This window comes from Coloeus monedula, assembly GCF_965178545.1.
Source record: "Coloeus monedula genome assembly, chromosome: 2".
In the NCBI taxonomy this organism is placed as follows: Eukaryota; Metazoa; Chordata; class Aves; order Passeriformes; family Corvidae; genus Coloeus; species Coloeus monedula.
In genome coordinates, this window is record NC_138782.1 from 34,531,005 (window position 1) to 34,546,625 (window position 15,621).

Sequence of the window (15,621 nt, forward strand, 5' to 3'; positions counted from 1 at the left end):
CGGTCAGATCCTGGCTGCCTGACAGGGCCAAGGCAGGCAGTCTTGTCCCTGAGCTTCCTTATGCTGGGTCACCCACTGTTTCCATCCCCTGTCACTTTCCCATTCTCTTTGATTCACCTGTTCCTTATTTTTGCCCATGAACTGATCCTTGCTTCTCTTTTAACTTTTTTTTTCCCCCTGCCTGGCTGACAGAGAGGTGGAGGGGAATCTCCTTCCCTTGCCGCAGCACCATGTGGATACAGGAATGGGTCTGGAAAGGCTGGTGACAGTTCTGCAGAACAAACGCTCCAACTATGACACAGATCTCTTCACTCCCATCTTGGATGCCATTCACAAGGTGATGGTGCTTCCCTCAGAGTCACCACCCAGCAAAAGCTCCTTGCACACAGACTGTTTGCTGGGTACCATAGTACAGCCTTCTCTGCATGTTACTGAGCAGTGTTTTGAGACAGGAAATTATGTCCTTCCAGGTTCAGTGCAGTGTTCTAGAAAAAAGGGAGAATTCCAGGTTGGAAATCCGCTGGAATATTGGCACTGCTGATTCGTTTTTCCTTCAAAGTGTCTTAAATTTCTCAATGCCAGGGCATTGGCTGACCTGTGTAAGGTACAGAAGTCTTGGTCTGTAGTGGTGTGGAAGGATTTAAGGAGTACATCGTAGGTTCAGAGGTAGTTGAGAAACATGGTGTCAGGCATGGCTGGTTGCCTCTTGCACTGAAACTTCTTCTGCAGCCATTAATTTCTGCTGATCTGTCTCCCTGCTTTCTCTTTTAGGGCTGCAGGGCACCCAGATACCAAGGTTTGGTTGGGGATGCTGATGTTGGACATGTGAACATGGCCTACCGCGTGGTGGCAGATCACGTGCGCACCCTGTGCGTGTGCATCACTGATGGCATCTACCCAGGCTTCTCTGGAGCAGAGTAAGGACAGAAGGAAATGGCATGGGGTGAAGGGCCAGGGAGGAGGTTCTGGTGCGGGCCCAAGATAGGGAGCGCATGAGCTTTTGGGGAGGCAGGAAGATGAGAGCCGGGAGGGGGTTCCAATCTGCTGACTTCCCCTTGGATGGGTGTAGAGTGTTGGGAGCAGCTGGCCTGTGTTGATAAATCAGACCAGAGGAGCTGGGAGATGCTGGATGTGGGAGCTGGGCAGGGATGCTCACAAAGCTGTCTGAGGAATCCTGCCCTGTTTTCAGACTGGTGCTGCGTCGGATCCTGCGCAGGGCTGTACGCTTTTGCTCTGAAGTTCTACATGCTCCACCTGGGCTCCTGGCCTCCCTGGTGCCTACTGTAGTGGAAGTGCTGGTGAGTAAAACTGCTGTCTTGGGGAAAAAGGTCATCACACGTCCTATTCAGCCCCATGTCCCTTGTCTGCACACTGTCAAGAGTCAGTCAGGAAGGTGTACCTGATGCTGTGCATTCCAGCATTAAAAACCTCTTGTCCCCATATCACTTGGGAGGGAGGGGGCCTAGTGTCATCAATGGTACAGTCAGCACAAGCACGTGTAAGTGTATGCAAGTAACCTCTATAATGTTTGTGACATGCTGTGAGATCCCCTGAGGAAGATGCTGAGGATGTTATCACTAACTGAGGCTCACTTTCACAGGGAGATGCTTATCCAGAGCTGACGAGGAATGCCAACCAGGTGAGCAATATGGAATCCCCCCCCTCATTATCTTTGTGAGGCACTGCTCTCAGGGCCAGAAATCAGCTCACCCTTGGGACTTAGCTGGAGGAGTTTGCATCGCCTCCTCTGTAACCACGTTCTCGTGGGTGGGCTGAGATGTGCTGGGCACAAGAAGTATCTGTGGCAGATTTCCATGTGGGAGCTCCACTAGATCCTTACCAGGGACTGCATGTCCTGTGTAAGCTGTTGCTCTAAAAAAGCTCCAGTAGCTTTTTTTGTTGAGTGCAAGTACAGCCTGTCCTTGCCTGCATACCCTTTGTCTGGAGTGATGATTTAAGGCTAGTCCCTGCTTGGTTCCACTGACAGCAACTTCTCTGGCTGTTCCAGACATACAGTTGTAATTGGGTCACAGATATGAATGCCCAATAGGGAACATTTGTCAGCTTAAAGCCTCCCCCACGTGGATGGTCAATATTTCCTTGACAGGAATGGTGACAGGAGGCACAATGATGTTGGCACTGTTCAATAATGCATCAGAGCCATGTTGTGATGGATACTTGCAGAACACAAAGGGCAGTTGATATGCTTTGAGCTGACTGAGCAGGGCTGAGCTGAGCTGGGGAACTCCCTGAAATGTTGTGGCTAACCCTTCTTCTGATCCTTGGGCAGATCAAGGATATCATCAATGAGAACGAGGCCGCGTTTCTGTCCTCCCTGGAGCGTGGGAGGCGAATCATCGAGCGGACAGTGCAGCAGATGGAGCCCTCCACTAATTTCCCAGGTGAGGGTCCCTCCTCTGACAAGCTGCACTTAGAGACAGTTTGCTCCAGGTCCTCACAAGCATGGCAGTCAAAACTGGTTGGTGTCTGTCTCCCCTGCATTTTCTGTGACCGTCTAGCCCCAGAGAGAGCAGCAGATGTTCCTTTCTCCAGATTGCAGTTGTTTTCTAGTACTTTGTTCTCACAACAACTAGGCACCAGGCAAGTTAGAAACATGCCCTTGTGTAGATGCTAAGAAGGCTAGCAGAGAAAAATTCTCCGCTTTTTACTGTCTCATGTGAAAGTCTCCGTTCTCACGCAAGCTAGCTGTCGGACGGTTTGCTATTTGGTAAACATTTCCAGGTGCAGGGCTGTTGTGAGAACATAGTGGAATTGTTTTTTGGTTCACTGGGAATAATATTTTGAAATGGGTGGTTATACTGTTCAGCCACTCACTTTGGTGAGTGGCTAGCCAAGGGGCCAGTCATGTAATTTCTCTTTTGCGACCCATGTTGTAAAAAGATGGGGTTTTGGCATTAAAGGGGTCGGCTTCGACCATACTTCTCTGACCTGAATCTATGTTGTTTTTCACTGTCCCTGTGCTCAACAGCGACACCCTTGCTGTTTTATTGACTGATAAGTAGGTCCTTACAACACACAGCTGAGAGGAGTAGCACAAGACCCAACCGGTCTAGCTGCCTGTCTAGATGTGCTGCACTGAATTTTAGCAGGAATGGGGCTGTAGAGCATCCTTAGTACTCAGTCCCATGCAAGAAGAACTGCATGGCTTCTCTTCCCCTTTAGCTTTTGCACACAGTACAGGTGGATCCAGTTACCAAAGCACACACTAGATTGGTCCCATCCAGACAAATCTTGAGATGCCTTTGCCTTCTGTGTTCACACAGAGTTCTTGTCCTTCTTTTTGTCTTACAGCTGAAGTAGCCTGGTCTCTCTATGGGAGTTTGGGATTCCCTCGGGATCTGATTGACTTGATGCTTGAAGAGAAGGGAATCAGTTTGGATTCAGCTGCTTTTAATGAACTTGCTCTGGAAGATGCAAAGGTAAGAGGGAGACCTGCCTTGTCAGAGTCATTCAAAGCCTTACCTATCTCCTGTGAACATGGAAGCAGGCTCCCTTTCACTGCTGAGGCTCTTTGGAGCACCACAGGACTACATACTTTCTCACTGAAGGGGAAATGAGTCTGAAATAGCAGTGTCATCACAATCCTCTTGTTTCTGAATGTGGGGCTGAAGTACTGGCTGGCGATTTTTCTTCAGGTATTTTATGATGCTGACTGTTGCTGGAGTGAAGGTTATAAAATACTTATATAGGTTAGGAGACTCCTCTGTCGGTCATGTAGTCTAACTTGTCACACAAGGTAGAACCAGCTTAGACAGCCCAAGAAGCAAATTGTTTGTGAAGAGTTTACAAAATCTCCTTGGTCTCTGTAGTGCTGAAATACTTGCACTGCCCACCAACCACCACCGCCCCCCAGTGCAGTAATTGGTTTGAGGCCTTGCTGTCCTGAGCTTTAATGGCCTGGGAGCTTCACAGCTACACAGCAAGCTGTGCCAGGAGGAATGTGTTAACAGTTGCGTATGGCCTGGCTCAAGGCTAGCACAAGTGGTATTGAGTGCTTGTGAGGTTTGAAGGGATGGGGTTGGTTAGCAGTAGCCTACATCAGCCTGGATCTGAACAAGCCTTTTCCATGAAGGTGGAAGAAATCATTCCTAGCCTTGTAGCTTCAGTTACGTTTGCTTGCCCCCAGGTATCTCCCATCTAACCGTGCCTTTGCTCTGCTGCAGCGGAAGGCTGGTGGCCCACAGGCAGGACAGCCAGGCAACACAAACACCCAGCTGGATGTGCACTCGCTGGCTCAGCTGCGGAGCAGCAGCGTGCCTGCTACCGACGACTCCCCGAAGTACGCCTACACGCTGGGGCAGCACGGGCAGTACGGTGAGTGCCTGGCCTCCTGCAAGGCAAGCTCTGCTGCAGTCCCTCACATGACTGCTTTTGCTGCCTAACCTCATGCATGCACAACGTGCACTTCGTGGTACAAACCTGTCCACCTTGCTGCCGCAGCTTTTCCCTACCGCTGTAGCTCATCCCAAACTAGGTGCTTTTCTTAGTGCTGTTGGTATGTCCCTAGGAAGGCTCTGGGCTGGTAACAAGGCTGAGCTCTGCATTGGCACCACCTGGGTGCAGTGGTGAAACAGGGACTGTTGATTTCTTCCGGAGAAAAGTCTGTCTCCAACAATTAGGCTTCTGGGTGTGTGCGCTCGGGAGAAAGAAGGGTAATTACACAAAGGGATTATGTAGTTGTGTGAAACCGTGCCCCTGCTGTTTCCGTGGCACACCACTAGGTGCCAGCGCAGGCTTTTTGGCATCCAGGGTAACTGAGGTTGCCGATGCTCTACGGAAGGCATGAAGTTAAGCCACGGGGAGCAAGAGGTGGTGTGGCTGTCACAGACAATTAGAGATGGCTGTGTACAGCCAACTCCCTTTTACCCAGTGTGCCGGTGGCAGCCCACGCTAAGCAGAAAGTGAGGCAATTCAAGCTATATATACTACAGCAAGAGCACAACAGAGGAAAAAAGCCTAGCAGTGACATTGGCTGAAATCTCCAAGCTAGAACTGTCCCACCTTCTCAGCTTCTGAATTATGGAATAATTCAGGTTGAAGGGGATCTCTGGATGTCCAATTTCTTGATAAAAGTAACATCAGTTTCACAGTTGTATCACCTTGCTCAGAGCCTTGTCCATTTAAGTTTTCAGTATCTTCGGGAACAGAGATCTCACAGCCTCTCTGTTCCCTGTTCTTTATCACTCTTAGAGTGTAAAGTTTTTGTTTCTTTACACACAGCCAGAATTTTCTGTACTCTAGATGTAGTCTCCCAAATGCTAAATAGGGATGAATAACCTCTTTTTTGACCTGCTGGCTATGTTTGTGTTCATACAGCCCAGCAGGCAGGCAGCCTTCCTTGCTGCAAGGGCACCCTGCTGGCTTATGTTCAGCTTGCTCCTGAGAGCCTAAGATTTCTGTCAGTCCATTTCTGTAGACTGCTCAGATACCTCTGTAAAGCAGTCCAGTTCTTCAATGTATCAGCCAGTCCCTGCCAATTAAGTGGGATATGGGTACATCCCATTTTGTCAGGGATAGTCATTAAGGAAGATGTTGAGTGGTGTTGTCCCTTACAGCCACCAAGTAGCTCTACTAGTAGCTGAATATCATTGAACACTGAACTACTGAGCAGTTCTCTCTGGGGCCCCCTGCCCAGCCAGTTACACACCCACCTAATGGTCCACTTGTCCGTAGTGCCCAAGTTTGGGTTCAAGGATCCTATGGGAGAGCATGTTAGAAGCTTACTGCGTCCAGGAAGGTGACATCCCTGCTGTCCCATATCCACAATGTCTGTCATCTCTTCATAAAAGTCAGGTTTGCCAAGCTTGCAGTGTAGCAAGATGCAGATGTGTCTGTGCCACATTTTCTTCTACCAGGCTCATGTGGAGCCAAATTGGGTGTCCCTGCCTGCTTAGCTGCTACTCAGCAGTTCTGTCATTAGGTAAGTGAGGGGTGACTTAGTTCTAGTCCTTTGTCCTTTCTACCAGTAGCTGTTCCTCTCCTACCAAGGCAAAGTGCCAGCTTTCAGTATAGCCCGGGTGTTGGCAGGGTTGGCATGGGGAAGTGATCCCTCCTTTCCTGTTGCAATCTGACAGGATGTGTGCACTAATTGCTGCTGTCTTCTTTCCCCTGACAGAGTTCAGTCCATGCCAGGCCACTGTCCTGATGCTGTACAGAGATCAGTCCCTCCAGAAGGAGGTTGGGGCAGGGCAGCGCTGTGGTGTCATCTTGGACAGGACTAACTTCTATGCAGAGCAGGGTGGGCAAGATTCTGACCAAGGCTACATGATACGTTTAGGACAGCAGGTAAGGCCCTTTGCTGCCTAACCCAAGGCTGCTACGGGTTCTGAGGCCAGCCACAATTCCCCAAGTGATGGTTTTACTGTGTTCATTCACAAGCTGCTGTCTCTTGACAGTTCCCTTGGCATCAAGGTGGGGTGAGGCAGAATCAGCAGTAACTTCACAGAGGTGTACTTGCTGCTCTGGCTGTCTCTCACAACTCTTTGCAATTTCATCTTGCTGAGGAAAACTAAAGTCTTCTCAGGTCTTCCTTCAATGTGCTGCATTCTTGCCAGCTGGGGTTGTAATGCTGAGAGAAGGCAGTCATTGACCACAGAGTCTGTGACTTAAGTAACTTATCTCTGGTCAGTCCTGGACAGCTGCAAGCAGTGCCCAACCTGACATCCAGTGCAAAAACTCATATTCCCCCCAAGAGCATCAGGGAGGACCTCCACTTCTGCAGCATGTTCCTTCAGCCTTGCCAGAGGGAGAGCTTTGACCCTGTCCTGGGAAGTTACATGAGGTGCAGCTTTTTCTCCTTTCCCCATTCCAGCTCTTGATAATCACCCCTGGGCCTTTTTAGCCTTGCAGAATGTGACAGTGCCTTGCTCAGCACTTCCCCCCAAGCCAAAGTGGTGGTCCAGTTTTTGTTGCCATCCCATTGAGGCAGAAATGGTACCTTGGATGCCAGAGACAGGTGCCTTGGGAGATGCTGTCCATTTTCTCATGGATGAGCATACTTGCTAAGAAAATTCATCAGCATGGGTGGCATTAGTGCCCCTCCACTGCAAGCTGGCAACCTCAATGTATGTGTGTAGTGAGTGGCTGGGTACATGGAAGGTCTGAGACACTTTGGTTATGTTTGCAGTAAGCTTCTCTCTGCTTTTCCCACCCATCCCTCTCTTTTAGGGATTGGTGGGAATTGTGTTTGGGTCAAGCAGATACATAACACAGGTATTTGGATCTTCCCTGTGTCCTAACTCATCTTTCTGTCTCTTTTCTCAGGATGTACTCTTCCCTGTAGAGTCAGTTCATCTCTGTGGTGGCTACGTGATCCATGAGGTCACTGCTGTGGAAACCCTGCGTGTTGGTGACCAAGTGCAGCTCTTTGTGGATGAGGTGATAAGCTAGCTGCTCTTAACCTTTTCCTTGTGATGTCCTTAGTAACCCGGGCACAGCAGGTCTTTGTCCGTTGTATTCTTGACACTGTTCTTCATTGTAGTGTGCAGTGGGAAGGAGACATCACAACTGACTCTGTAATCTTTGCGAGCCATTGGTCTGTCCAAAAGTATCCAGCCTACCCTTTACTGTTTTTCAAAGATGATCCCATGGAAAAAGAAGTTAGATCTGCCCTGTCACGTAACTCATCTGACAGCTGTGCTACCCGTTGGTTTTCCTCCATCTTCTCCTATCCCCTCACATGCAGCCTTTTCCTTATCTCTTTGTGCCGTGCCCTGCTCCCCTGAGCTGTGGAGAGCCAGCACTCCTGCTGACTGGTGTGTGCTTTCAGGCGCAGCGCCTGGCCTGCATGACGAACCACACCGCCACCCACCTGCTGAACTTCGCGCTCCGACACGTCCTGGGTGACAGCACCGAGCAGCGGGGCTCCCATGTGACAGCAGAGCGGCTGCGCTTCGACTTTGATACCAAGGTGACTCTGAAATCCAGTTTCCTAGTTCTCAGCAGTACCACCATTCCAGTACTGCTCTTCTCTCCAGGGATTTTTCCCCTCTTGCCATAATCACTCCTTCAGAGACAAGTCACATTTTATCTGAGTAATGAAGCTTGGTCCTCTGGATGTGACTGCGTCCGCTTTGCATTGTCCTGGCCCTGAGCAGGGCTTGCTGAGGGGATGAATGGGGGTCAGAAGGGAAAGGACTTAGCAAGGCCAGTGGTCGTGGGACTGACACGAAATAGTGTAAAGGGGCCTTTCAGAGATGGTGCTTGGCTGTGGCACATATCTGATGTCAGACATTCAGGCGAGAGCATTTGTGAAGCTTTGGGTCAGGCTGAGTGCTGGCCCTGGTAACCTGTCACTCATTCCATTATCTCTCTTGAGGGCTTTGGCTGATGCTCTTGCATCAAAAATCCTTATCTGTCATGGGAGGAGAGGGTGGGAGGGCCATGATGTTCACAGTTCCTTTTTACAAGCAGAGAAGATGAGATGCAGGGGAAGAGTGGTGTGCCCAAGCTGAGTCATCTGGTGGCTCTGCCCCAGTTCTCCCTCCTTTGTTCTCTACCTCTCAGGAGCTTTCTCCTGAATGTGGCTGATTTCCTCAGGGCCATGTGACCATGGAGCAGCTGCAGCAAGTGGAGCAAGTGGTCCAGGATCTGATCAAAAAAAACGAGGTGGTGCATATGGCTGAAGTGCCCCTCACACTGGCAAGAAGAGTTCGGGGGCTCCGGGCAGTGGATGAGGTATGACAGAATGGCAGCACACATCTTCGTGAGCCTTCTCCTTCAGCAGGAATCAGCTGGGACACGAGATGTTGACACAACATATTTCTGCAAGGGAATTGTCTCCCAAAACTCCTAAGGGAAAATAGGACAGAGATGAGATTCAGGACACTGTGTTGTAGAACATGGAGACTGGTGATGCACAGGCTTTCTGTTTATGCCTGTGGACCAAAAGCCTGTCATGTCACCAATTGTTTCTTCTCCCCATTGGTGGCTGGTTGTGGAGGAGAAGTAGTGCCACCCCTGACTCAGGGGCTGCTCTGGAACAGGGGAAAAATGAGACAGACACCTGAAGCCATGTAGTCAGTCTGTAAGTGCCCCTGAACGACCATGTTGTTAGCTGCTGATCCCTATCTCCTCTGTCAGGGGTATCCAGATCCAGTGAGGATAGTGTCCCTGGGGGTCCCTGTGGAGAATGTGCTGACCTGTGACTCCAAGGCTGCAATGCAGACCTCTGTGGAGCTCTGCTGTGGGACGTAAGTGACTTTTACTTGCAGCCAGAAGGCATGTTTTTGGGCACTGGTGGCTGAGATAGAAGCATCACTACAAGCTCAACTCCCTGTCACTGTGAAACTAAGTTTCCTCACTGAAAAAATATTGTGAGGACAGGATGGGCTAGTTACGAAGCTTTGGAAGTTCCAGGGTGAGCAAACTGTAATGAAATGCACAGCATTTTTCCTTACTTCATAGTCTGAAAGCAACCTGGAAGCCACAGCACCAGCAGAGTGTGGGAAAGGTGTGTGTGACCTGTCACACCAGGGTTGTGGTGCTTTGCCTTTGGGGTTGTAGGAGGGCTGGGGACCCAGCTGGAGACTCCCATTCAGCTGTGAGAACTTGAGACTGCTCTGATTATTTTAATTAATTATCTTCACCCTCTTCTGCTTTTAGCAGTAATGAGAGTAGAAGAAAAGTTAATCAATCTTAGGACAGTGCTGACACAAAAAAAAAAGAAGGAACAAACTGGTCTTAGAGCAGACAGAGCTGAAAATGAGCAATTTTCTAGCCATGAGATCTTGTTGGGAGTAGTGGGACAAGAAACTGCGTGGGAGAAGAGATGATCAGTTCTCGTGAAGCTGTCTGGAATGATTACTTGTGGTAACAGAACCCAAGACACTGTAGTTTTCATACCCAGTGTTGAATAAACAGGAAGGAAAAGGGAGGTTGTCAGTGTCCTGAGACTGCACTACTATCCTTTGTCTGGAGTCTACTGGCCGGGCTGTGAGCTGGCCTGACAAAAAAGTGGTGGAGTAGCAGCTGAGTAGAAGAGAAAAATGCCAATTCATCTCACTGCTGAAGGAGAGGAAAGGAGGACAAAACTTGGCTGCACCATTTGACTGGAGCCTGCTGGGCAGGTAGCACAGAGGTTCCTCTGGAGTAGCTTCAACCCTGCTATCTCTTGCCTAACAGGGTACCATCAGGATTTTAGGGATGGGAAAAGAGTCAAGGTATTGGGATTAGGAAAGAGCTGGTGGACTTCAGAGTTTTCTAAAAACAAAGCAAACTTCCTGATTTCTGTTTGTGAAGAGCAATGTGCTTTCTTTCCTATTCTCTGCTGACTTTTTAGGCACCTTCTCCAAACAGGATCTGTGGAAGATCTGGCCATCATCAGCGAGCGCCAGCTTGTCAGAGGGATTAGCCGTGTCATTGCAGTGACAGGGGGACAAGCCAAAGAGGTAAGAAAGAGGGAACTGAGATTTCTGCCCATGTCAAGGCAATGCCAGAAAGACCAAACTTTGTAGGTTCCTCATAGACAATTAGCTCCAGCTGCTTTGGTTGGAGCCTCCCTGCTGTGCCTCATCTGGCTTCCTGCTTCACCCTTAGACTCAGCTCTGCTACTGAACCTCACTATTCACCTCCTTTCCCTCCCATCCTAGTTCTCTGTCTCCTTGACCTTCATTTCTCCCTTCAGACCCTCTTTTGCAAGATAAAAACTTGGCACAAAATACCAGGAAGCCTCTGGTCTATAAATTTCAATCTCCCAGTAGGTATTTAAAGGTGTAATTCTTTGTGCATTGATTTCACCTGCCTATCACAGCTGGATTTGCACTTGATGATTACAGGGCTTTGGCCTCATTCTTACAGCCCTTTTGCTTCCTTTCTTTAGTCCTTCTCCTGCTAAACTGTGATTCTGGTCTGGCTGGGTGTGTATAAAAAGTAAGCAACCTAGTATTGAGTTTGTGAGATCACTCTGTCCTTTGAGTATTTGGAAGTGTCAGGTGCCCCGTAAGCCTTCGCTCTTCCTTTAAGGCTGCTGTCAGAGGAGAGTGACTCATAGTCGGTGGAATTGGAAACACTGAAGGCAAAGCCCACCCCTGCAAATCTGTTACTTTTTGGCTGGCCGTCCCCTGTGCATCTGTGTCCCAGAGAAGCTTTTCTTCATGCAGAAGAACAAAAAGCTGCAGGGCACATCTGCATGCTTTGCTGGAAGTGCTGACCTGGAGAGCCCTCGAGAGGAGCTCTGTGCAAGTGTTAATGAGACAAGGGAGGCTGCAGGCATGAGAGAATTACTTGAAATAAGGGTTGTGTATCCTAGCTAGGCAGAGCAGTCCTCTGCTGCTGTCCTGCTCTAAAATCTCACAGGACCATCCTGGGCACAGACATCTGGCGCGGAAGAAATGCTCCAAACCATAAGGATTGGCACTGGTGAAAAAGGCTTGTAATAGCTTTTTAAAAAGTTATTAATAGTAGCATTGTTGGTGAAAACAATAACAAATATACCAGGGTAGCTAAACTCAGGAAATATGCTTGAACAGCTGATGAGGTTTCTTTCAGCTTTAGTGTTTCTCTTGTTTCTTCAGTCACTTGTTTCAAGATTGCATTTGCTAATGAAAAAAGAGCTCTAAGATGCTCCACAGAGCTCCCCAGTTTTTCCTCAGTGAAATCCTGATGATTTTGGTGCAAATTTTTAAGGAAACATGAATTTTGACCGTAAATACCACATAAAGCTCAACAGCTTGGTCCTCGTGAGTGTGACTATCTAGTGCTGGTTGCAAATCTAGAGAGGAATGTTGTATTTCAGAGTCTTGTGGGAACAGTCATTCCTAAACCATCTGTAAGTGTCTTCTTACTGGATTCTGAGCAGCATTTCAGTGCTCATGACTCTGCTGTCTCCCCCCTTTCTCCATCCCTGTGGATTGTTTCTGTTGCTGCATATGAAGCATGCATTCCTTCCATCTCTGCAGGCCCGGGAAGTAGGCCAGTGCTTGGCTATGGAAGTGGATTCTGTCTCTCTACGAATGCAGCAGAGGATCACCTCTATTCCTGAGATGCAGAACCTCTCCAAAGAAGTGGGCCAGTTGACCCAAGTAAGGATTACAGTCCTATATAGAAAGAGTCCAGTATGGGCTTTATCCACTTGAGACACTTTTTCCCTGCCAGGTTCACATCTTACCATGGTCAATAGCAAGGGCAAGTTGCTCCCTGCTGTTGTCTCTTTGGTCATAAGGATTTTTGCCAGTGTCCAGGTGTCTGTGTTGCAGATGGCGAGCTGAAAAGAGAAAGCTGCTTACCACAGTGACTGGCTGCCCTGATCACATGGGTTAAAGCAGGGTCTGTGAAGAGGCCATGCTCCAGCCTGACCTCCCAGAGAACTAGCACTCTATGTCTAGGTACAGTTTAATGTTCTTACAGAGCAATTTGTCTTGCAGGTGGTGGCCAGCACTGTAATGCCCCAGTGGCAAAGAAAAGAACTACAGACCATCCTGAAAGCACTGCAGCGAACGGCCAACACAGCTATCAAAAAACTGGAGCTGCAGCAGGTACTGAGGCAGCAGCACGCTGACTTGCAGCCAGCTGATAGCACACACCAGGGCACCTGGTGTCTCTGTCACACTCCACAGCCACTCAGTTGCTAGGGTCTCATTAGAAGGCTGAAGAAAGCCCATACAGTCACACACAGTGCAACACAAGCCCTGTGTTGGGTTGATTTCACTGGCATTATCCAGGACCATTGTTTAAAATGCAGAGAATGAGTGGCTGGGCTTTTAGCACCTGCAGAATTTCCATGTCTTCCTGCCTGTGAGAACAGAGACCTACCCATACAAGCATTTTTGGCCAATACCCGTAGGCAGATGGGCATCACCTCCTTGTTTAGGCATGGAGGATGAGATGGTCCTCACAGTGGGCTTAACAAAGTTGTACAGTCAGACAGTGATGGGACAGAATCTTTCCTTCAGCTACATGGATATTGCTGTGCTTCCCGCATGTGTCTGTGTTCTGCCAATTTACATGAAAAAAGATTAGAAATGCTTATTGGTAACTTAGAGATCTCAGGAAGAACTATCCCTTTCTTAAAGTAGGAGCATCTTGCCACAGAAGCCTTCCAGAGACATGTGGCGCTGTATAGGTCCAGGAAAGAGGCTGGGGACTGAATGAATCACTCTCTATTCCACTTTTGACAGAGGTTCATCTCTGCTTGCATTTGGGGAAGGAGGGCTGTACAGGTGTCCACATGGAGATTTCAGTGTGCCAGTCTTACATTGACTTCTGCTATCAAACATCTCCCATCTGTCCCACAGAGCAGCGCTTGGCATTCCTTTTGTGTATATATTGCATGCATATATCCCCATCTAACACAGTTCTTGTGCTCAAGGCACGAGCTCTGGCGTGCCCCTGGTCAGAGGGAGTCCAGCTGCGTTCTTCTGTGCGTCGCTGGAGCGACTTTGGCATCAGGATGGGTGCTGCTGGCCAGGCTAGCTAGCTGGCTTCTCTGCAGAGGGAACACGGCAGGAGCCGATGGGACCGGCTCACGTTAGCTCGGAGACAGAGGAAGAGAGAGGCTCTTCTGGTCTGGCTCCTAACAGGTTTATTGTTGGAAGTTTCACAACCCAAACAAGCTCGGAAGGGACGGAATGCGATGGGATCCTTCCCCGAGGCTTGTCCTCAGTTCTATAGGGAATTTGAAAACGGCGGGGAATGGGGAAAACAACCAATGAGTTACAAGCTGGGGGAGGATACAATTTAACAAGAACCACTGGGGTAAACCGAGAGGCGGGAGTTGTAACAAAGAACCAATGAACAACCGAGTAACCGGGAATTTTCCCGAACCAAGGGAGGCGGCTTGGACCCGGGCACCGCCCAGGGGGTGCAGCTTAGGCTCCTGAGCCGCCCATCGACCCGCCCTCTGAGTCTGCCTCTTCGGGAAACTCGATCCAGGAGATGGGCTGGGACTGATTGGCATCACGCTGCCCCAGCCCCGCAGTGGGGTGGGTCACCGCAACACCCATCCAGCCCCCCCGTGCCACCTGTAGCCCTTCAAAGTGCTGTTTTTCTCCCTCCAGGCTGAGAAGAAGGCGCAAATCTTGCTGGCAAAATACTGCAACCAGCCTGTCATCATTGATACTGTCCCAGCTGATTCCCTCTCTGTGAGTGATCCACATTCTTTGTTGGCCCAGCAATACCTCAAGTGCTGCAAACAGCAAGAGGGAATTGCTGGGCACATTTGTTGCTGGATGCTAGTCTCCTTTGCTGTTGCCTGACCTGTCTTCTCCCTGCCTCTCCTAGATCCTAATGAAAGTAGTGAACCAGCTGTGTCACAAGTCTCCTGGCACATCAGTCCTGCTGCTCAGCCCTCAGGCTTCGGGTGAGGTGCTCTGTGCCTGTCAGGTGTCCAAGGTAAGCAGAACCCTGGTAGAGACAAGGGGAACCTGCCTGCCAAGGGGGCTGGACCCACTGCTCAGCAGGTCCTGCTTGAGGCTTTTCCTGGGGCTTTGTCCAGTGTTGGTGGTTAATCACACAGGGGCAGAACCTGAGATGACTGTAGCAGGACCAAATGTGCTTTCAGTCTCTGCTGGGCACAGATATCCCTGGATCCTCCAGGCTGTGTTTTCCCAGGGGCAAAACACAGCATTAACATGTAAGCTCAGCCTTTATGGTCCTCACAGTCATGACTGCCTCAGGCTGGGTGAGGAGAGGATACTGTTACCTTTCTTTATTCATAGACTGCAAATAATGCACAGTACAAATAACTTGTCTGTGTCTCTTCCCAGAACTGCCTCCCCACGTTCTCTGCTGCTGACTGGGCCGTGGCTGTCTGTACGCAGATGGAAGGGAAGGCAGGAGGCTCTCCCATCGTTGCTAAGGGCAGTGGAAATGCCAAAGGCATGCAGGGAGCCCTGACTACTGCACTGGAGTTCGCTCAGAGCAAACTGTGATGCTTTAGTGCCAGGACAGCTGTATGCACCCAGCTGGACACTCGATACCAAGCATATACTCTGCCCCTCTGAAAGGATTAGCAGCTGAACATTGCTGCAACCACTGCTTTGGAGCACTTGACTTCTGACCATCCAGGATCAGCAGAGACCCCACTGACAGAATGATACTGCTTGTTCCCAGCACAAGCACATGGGGATGGAGCCTTGGAAAGCACTAGTTGCAACAGCACATCCTGCTTCTTGTGGAACAGCGCAAGTCTTACCACAGGATCAGCACAGAGATTTTGTGAGAACATGGGGAGCTGGCACAGTGTTATCCTAAAGCCATTAAAGGGTAGAGAGTATCCATTCACCTGATCTTTCTTGTTAGCTGCACCTTTTTTTTTCTGCTCTGCCAGAGGGGTTTATTCTGCCCCTGCAGCAGAAGTCAGCACGTACTCTTGTCTAAGCAGTTCCATCCTACTGCAGAACTCAGGACACCCCTCTGATTAAAAATGCTACTCTAATTTAGAAATGGAAAGAGAAATCCCACCTTGCTTGTGGGCTCAGGCTTGTTAGGCTATGCAATGGGTAGTGCTGAAGCCAGTCCTTAGCACTGAGGGAACAAAGTTGTCGCCCTCTCCACCTCTTTGCTTTGGATGAATGTTCTTATTTCAGTTTCTTCCTGCCACTCCCTTGTAAGTCCTTTCTTCTGGCTTCTTACCAGCTCCTACCTAAAAACCAACAACTGATC

The 15,621-nt window shown here is 49.4% G+C and overlaps 1 protein-coding gene across 1 annotated transcript in view; it reads left to right on the forward strand.

Moving 5' to 3' along the window:
• Nucleotides 1–15,512, forward strand: part of AARS2 (alanyl-tRNA synthetase 2, mitochondrial) — an 18,765-nt gene extending 3,253 nt beyond the window's left edge. Inside the window, exons 5-22 of the mRNA XM_082276620.1 lie at nucleotides 193–337; nucleotides 772–917; nucleotides 1,190–1,298; nucleotides 1,601–1,639; nucleotides 2,291–2,402; nucleotides 3,313–3,440; nucleotides 4,185–4,335; nucleotides 6,137–6,306; nucleotides 7,285–7,398; nucleotides 7,790–7,930; nucleotides 8,560–8,697; nucleotides 9,103–9,212; nucleotides 10,301–10,409; nucleotides 11,919–12,041; nucleotides 12,384–12,494; nucleotides 14,016–14,099; nucleotides 14,239–14,349; nucleotides 14,724–15,512. Coding sequence (XP_082132746.1) covers nucleotides 193–337; nucleotides 772–917; nucleotides 1,190–1,298; nucleotides 1,601–1,639; nucleotides 2,291–2,402; nucleotides 3,313–3,440; nucleotides 4,185–4,335; nucleotides 6,137–6,306; nucleotides 7,285–7,398; nucleotides 7,790–7,930; nucleotides 8,560–8,697; nucleotides 9,103–9,212; nucleotides 10,301–10,409; nucleotides 11,919–12,041; nucleotides 12,384–12,494; nucleotides 14,016–14,099; nucleotides 14,239–14,349; nucleotides 14,724–14,888 — 2,206 coding nt within the window. The 3' untranslated portion in view covers nucleotides 14,889–15,512. The remainder of the gene's footprint in view (nucleotides 1–192; nucleotides 338–771; nucleotides 918–1,189; nucleotides 1,299–1,600; nucleotides 1,640–2,290; nucleotides 2,403–3,312; nucleotides 3,441–4,184; nucleotides 4,336–6,136; nucleotides 6,307–7,284; nucleotides 7,399–7,789; nucleotides 7,931–8,559; nucleotides 8,698–9,102; nucleotides 9,213–10,300; nucleotides 10,410–11,918; nucleotides 12,042–12,383; nucleotides 12,495–14,015; nucleotides 14,100–14,238; nucleotides 14,350–14,723) is intronic.
• Nucleotides 15,513–15,621: the final 109 nt, after the last annotated feature.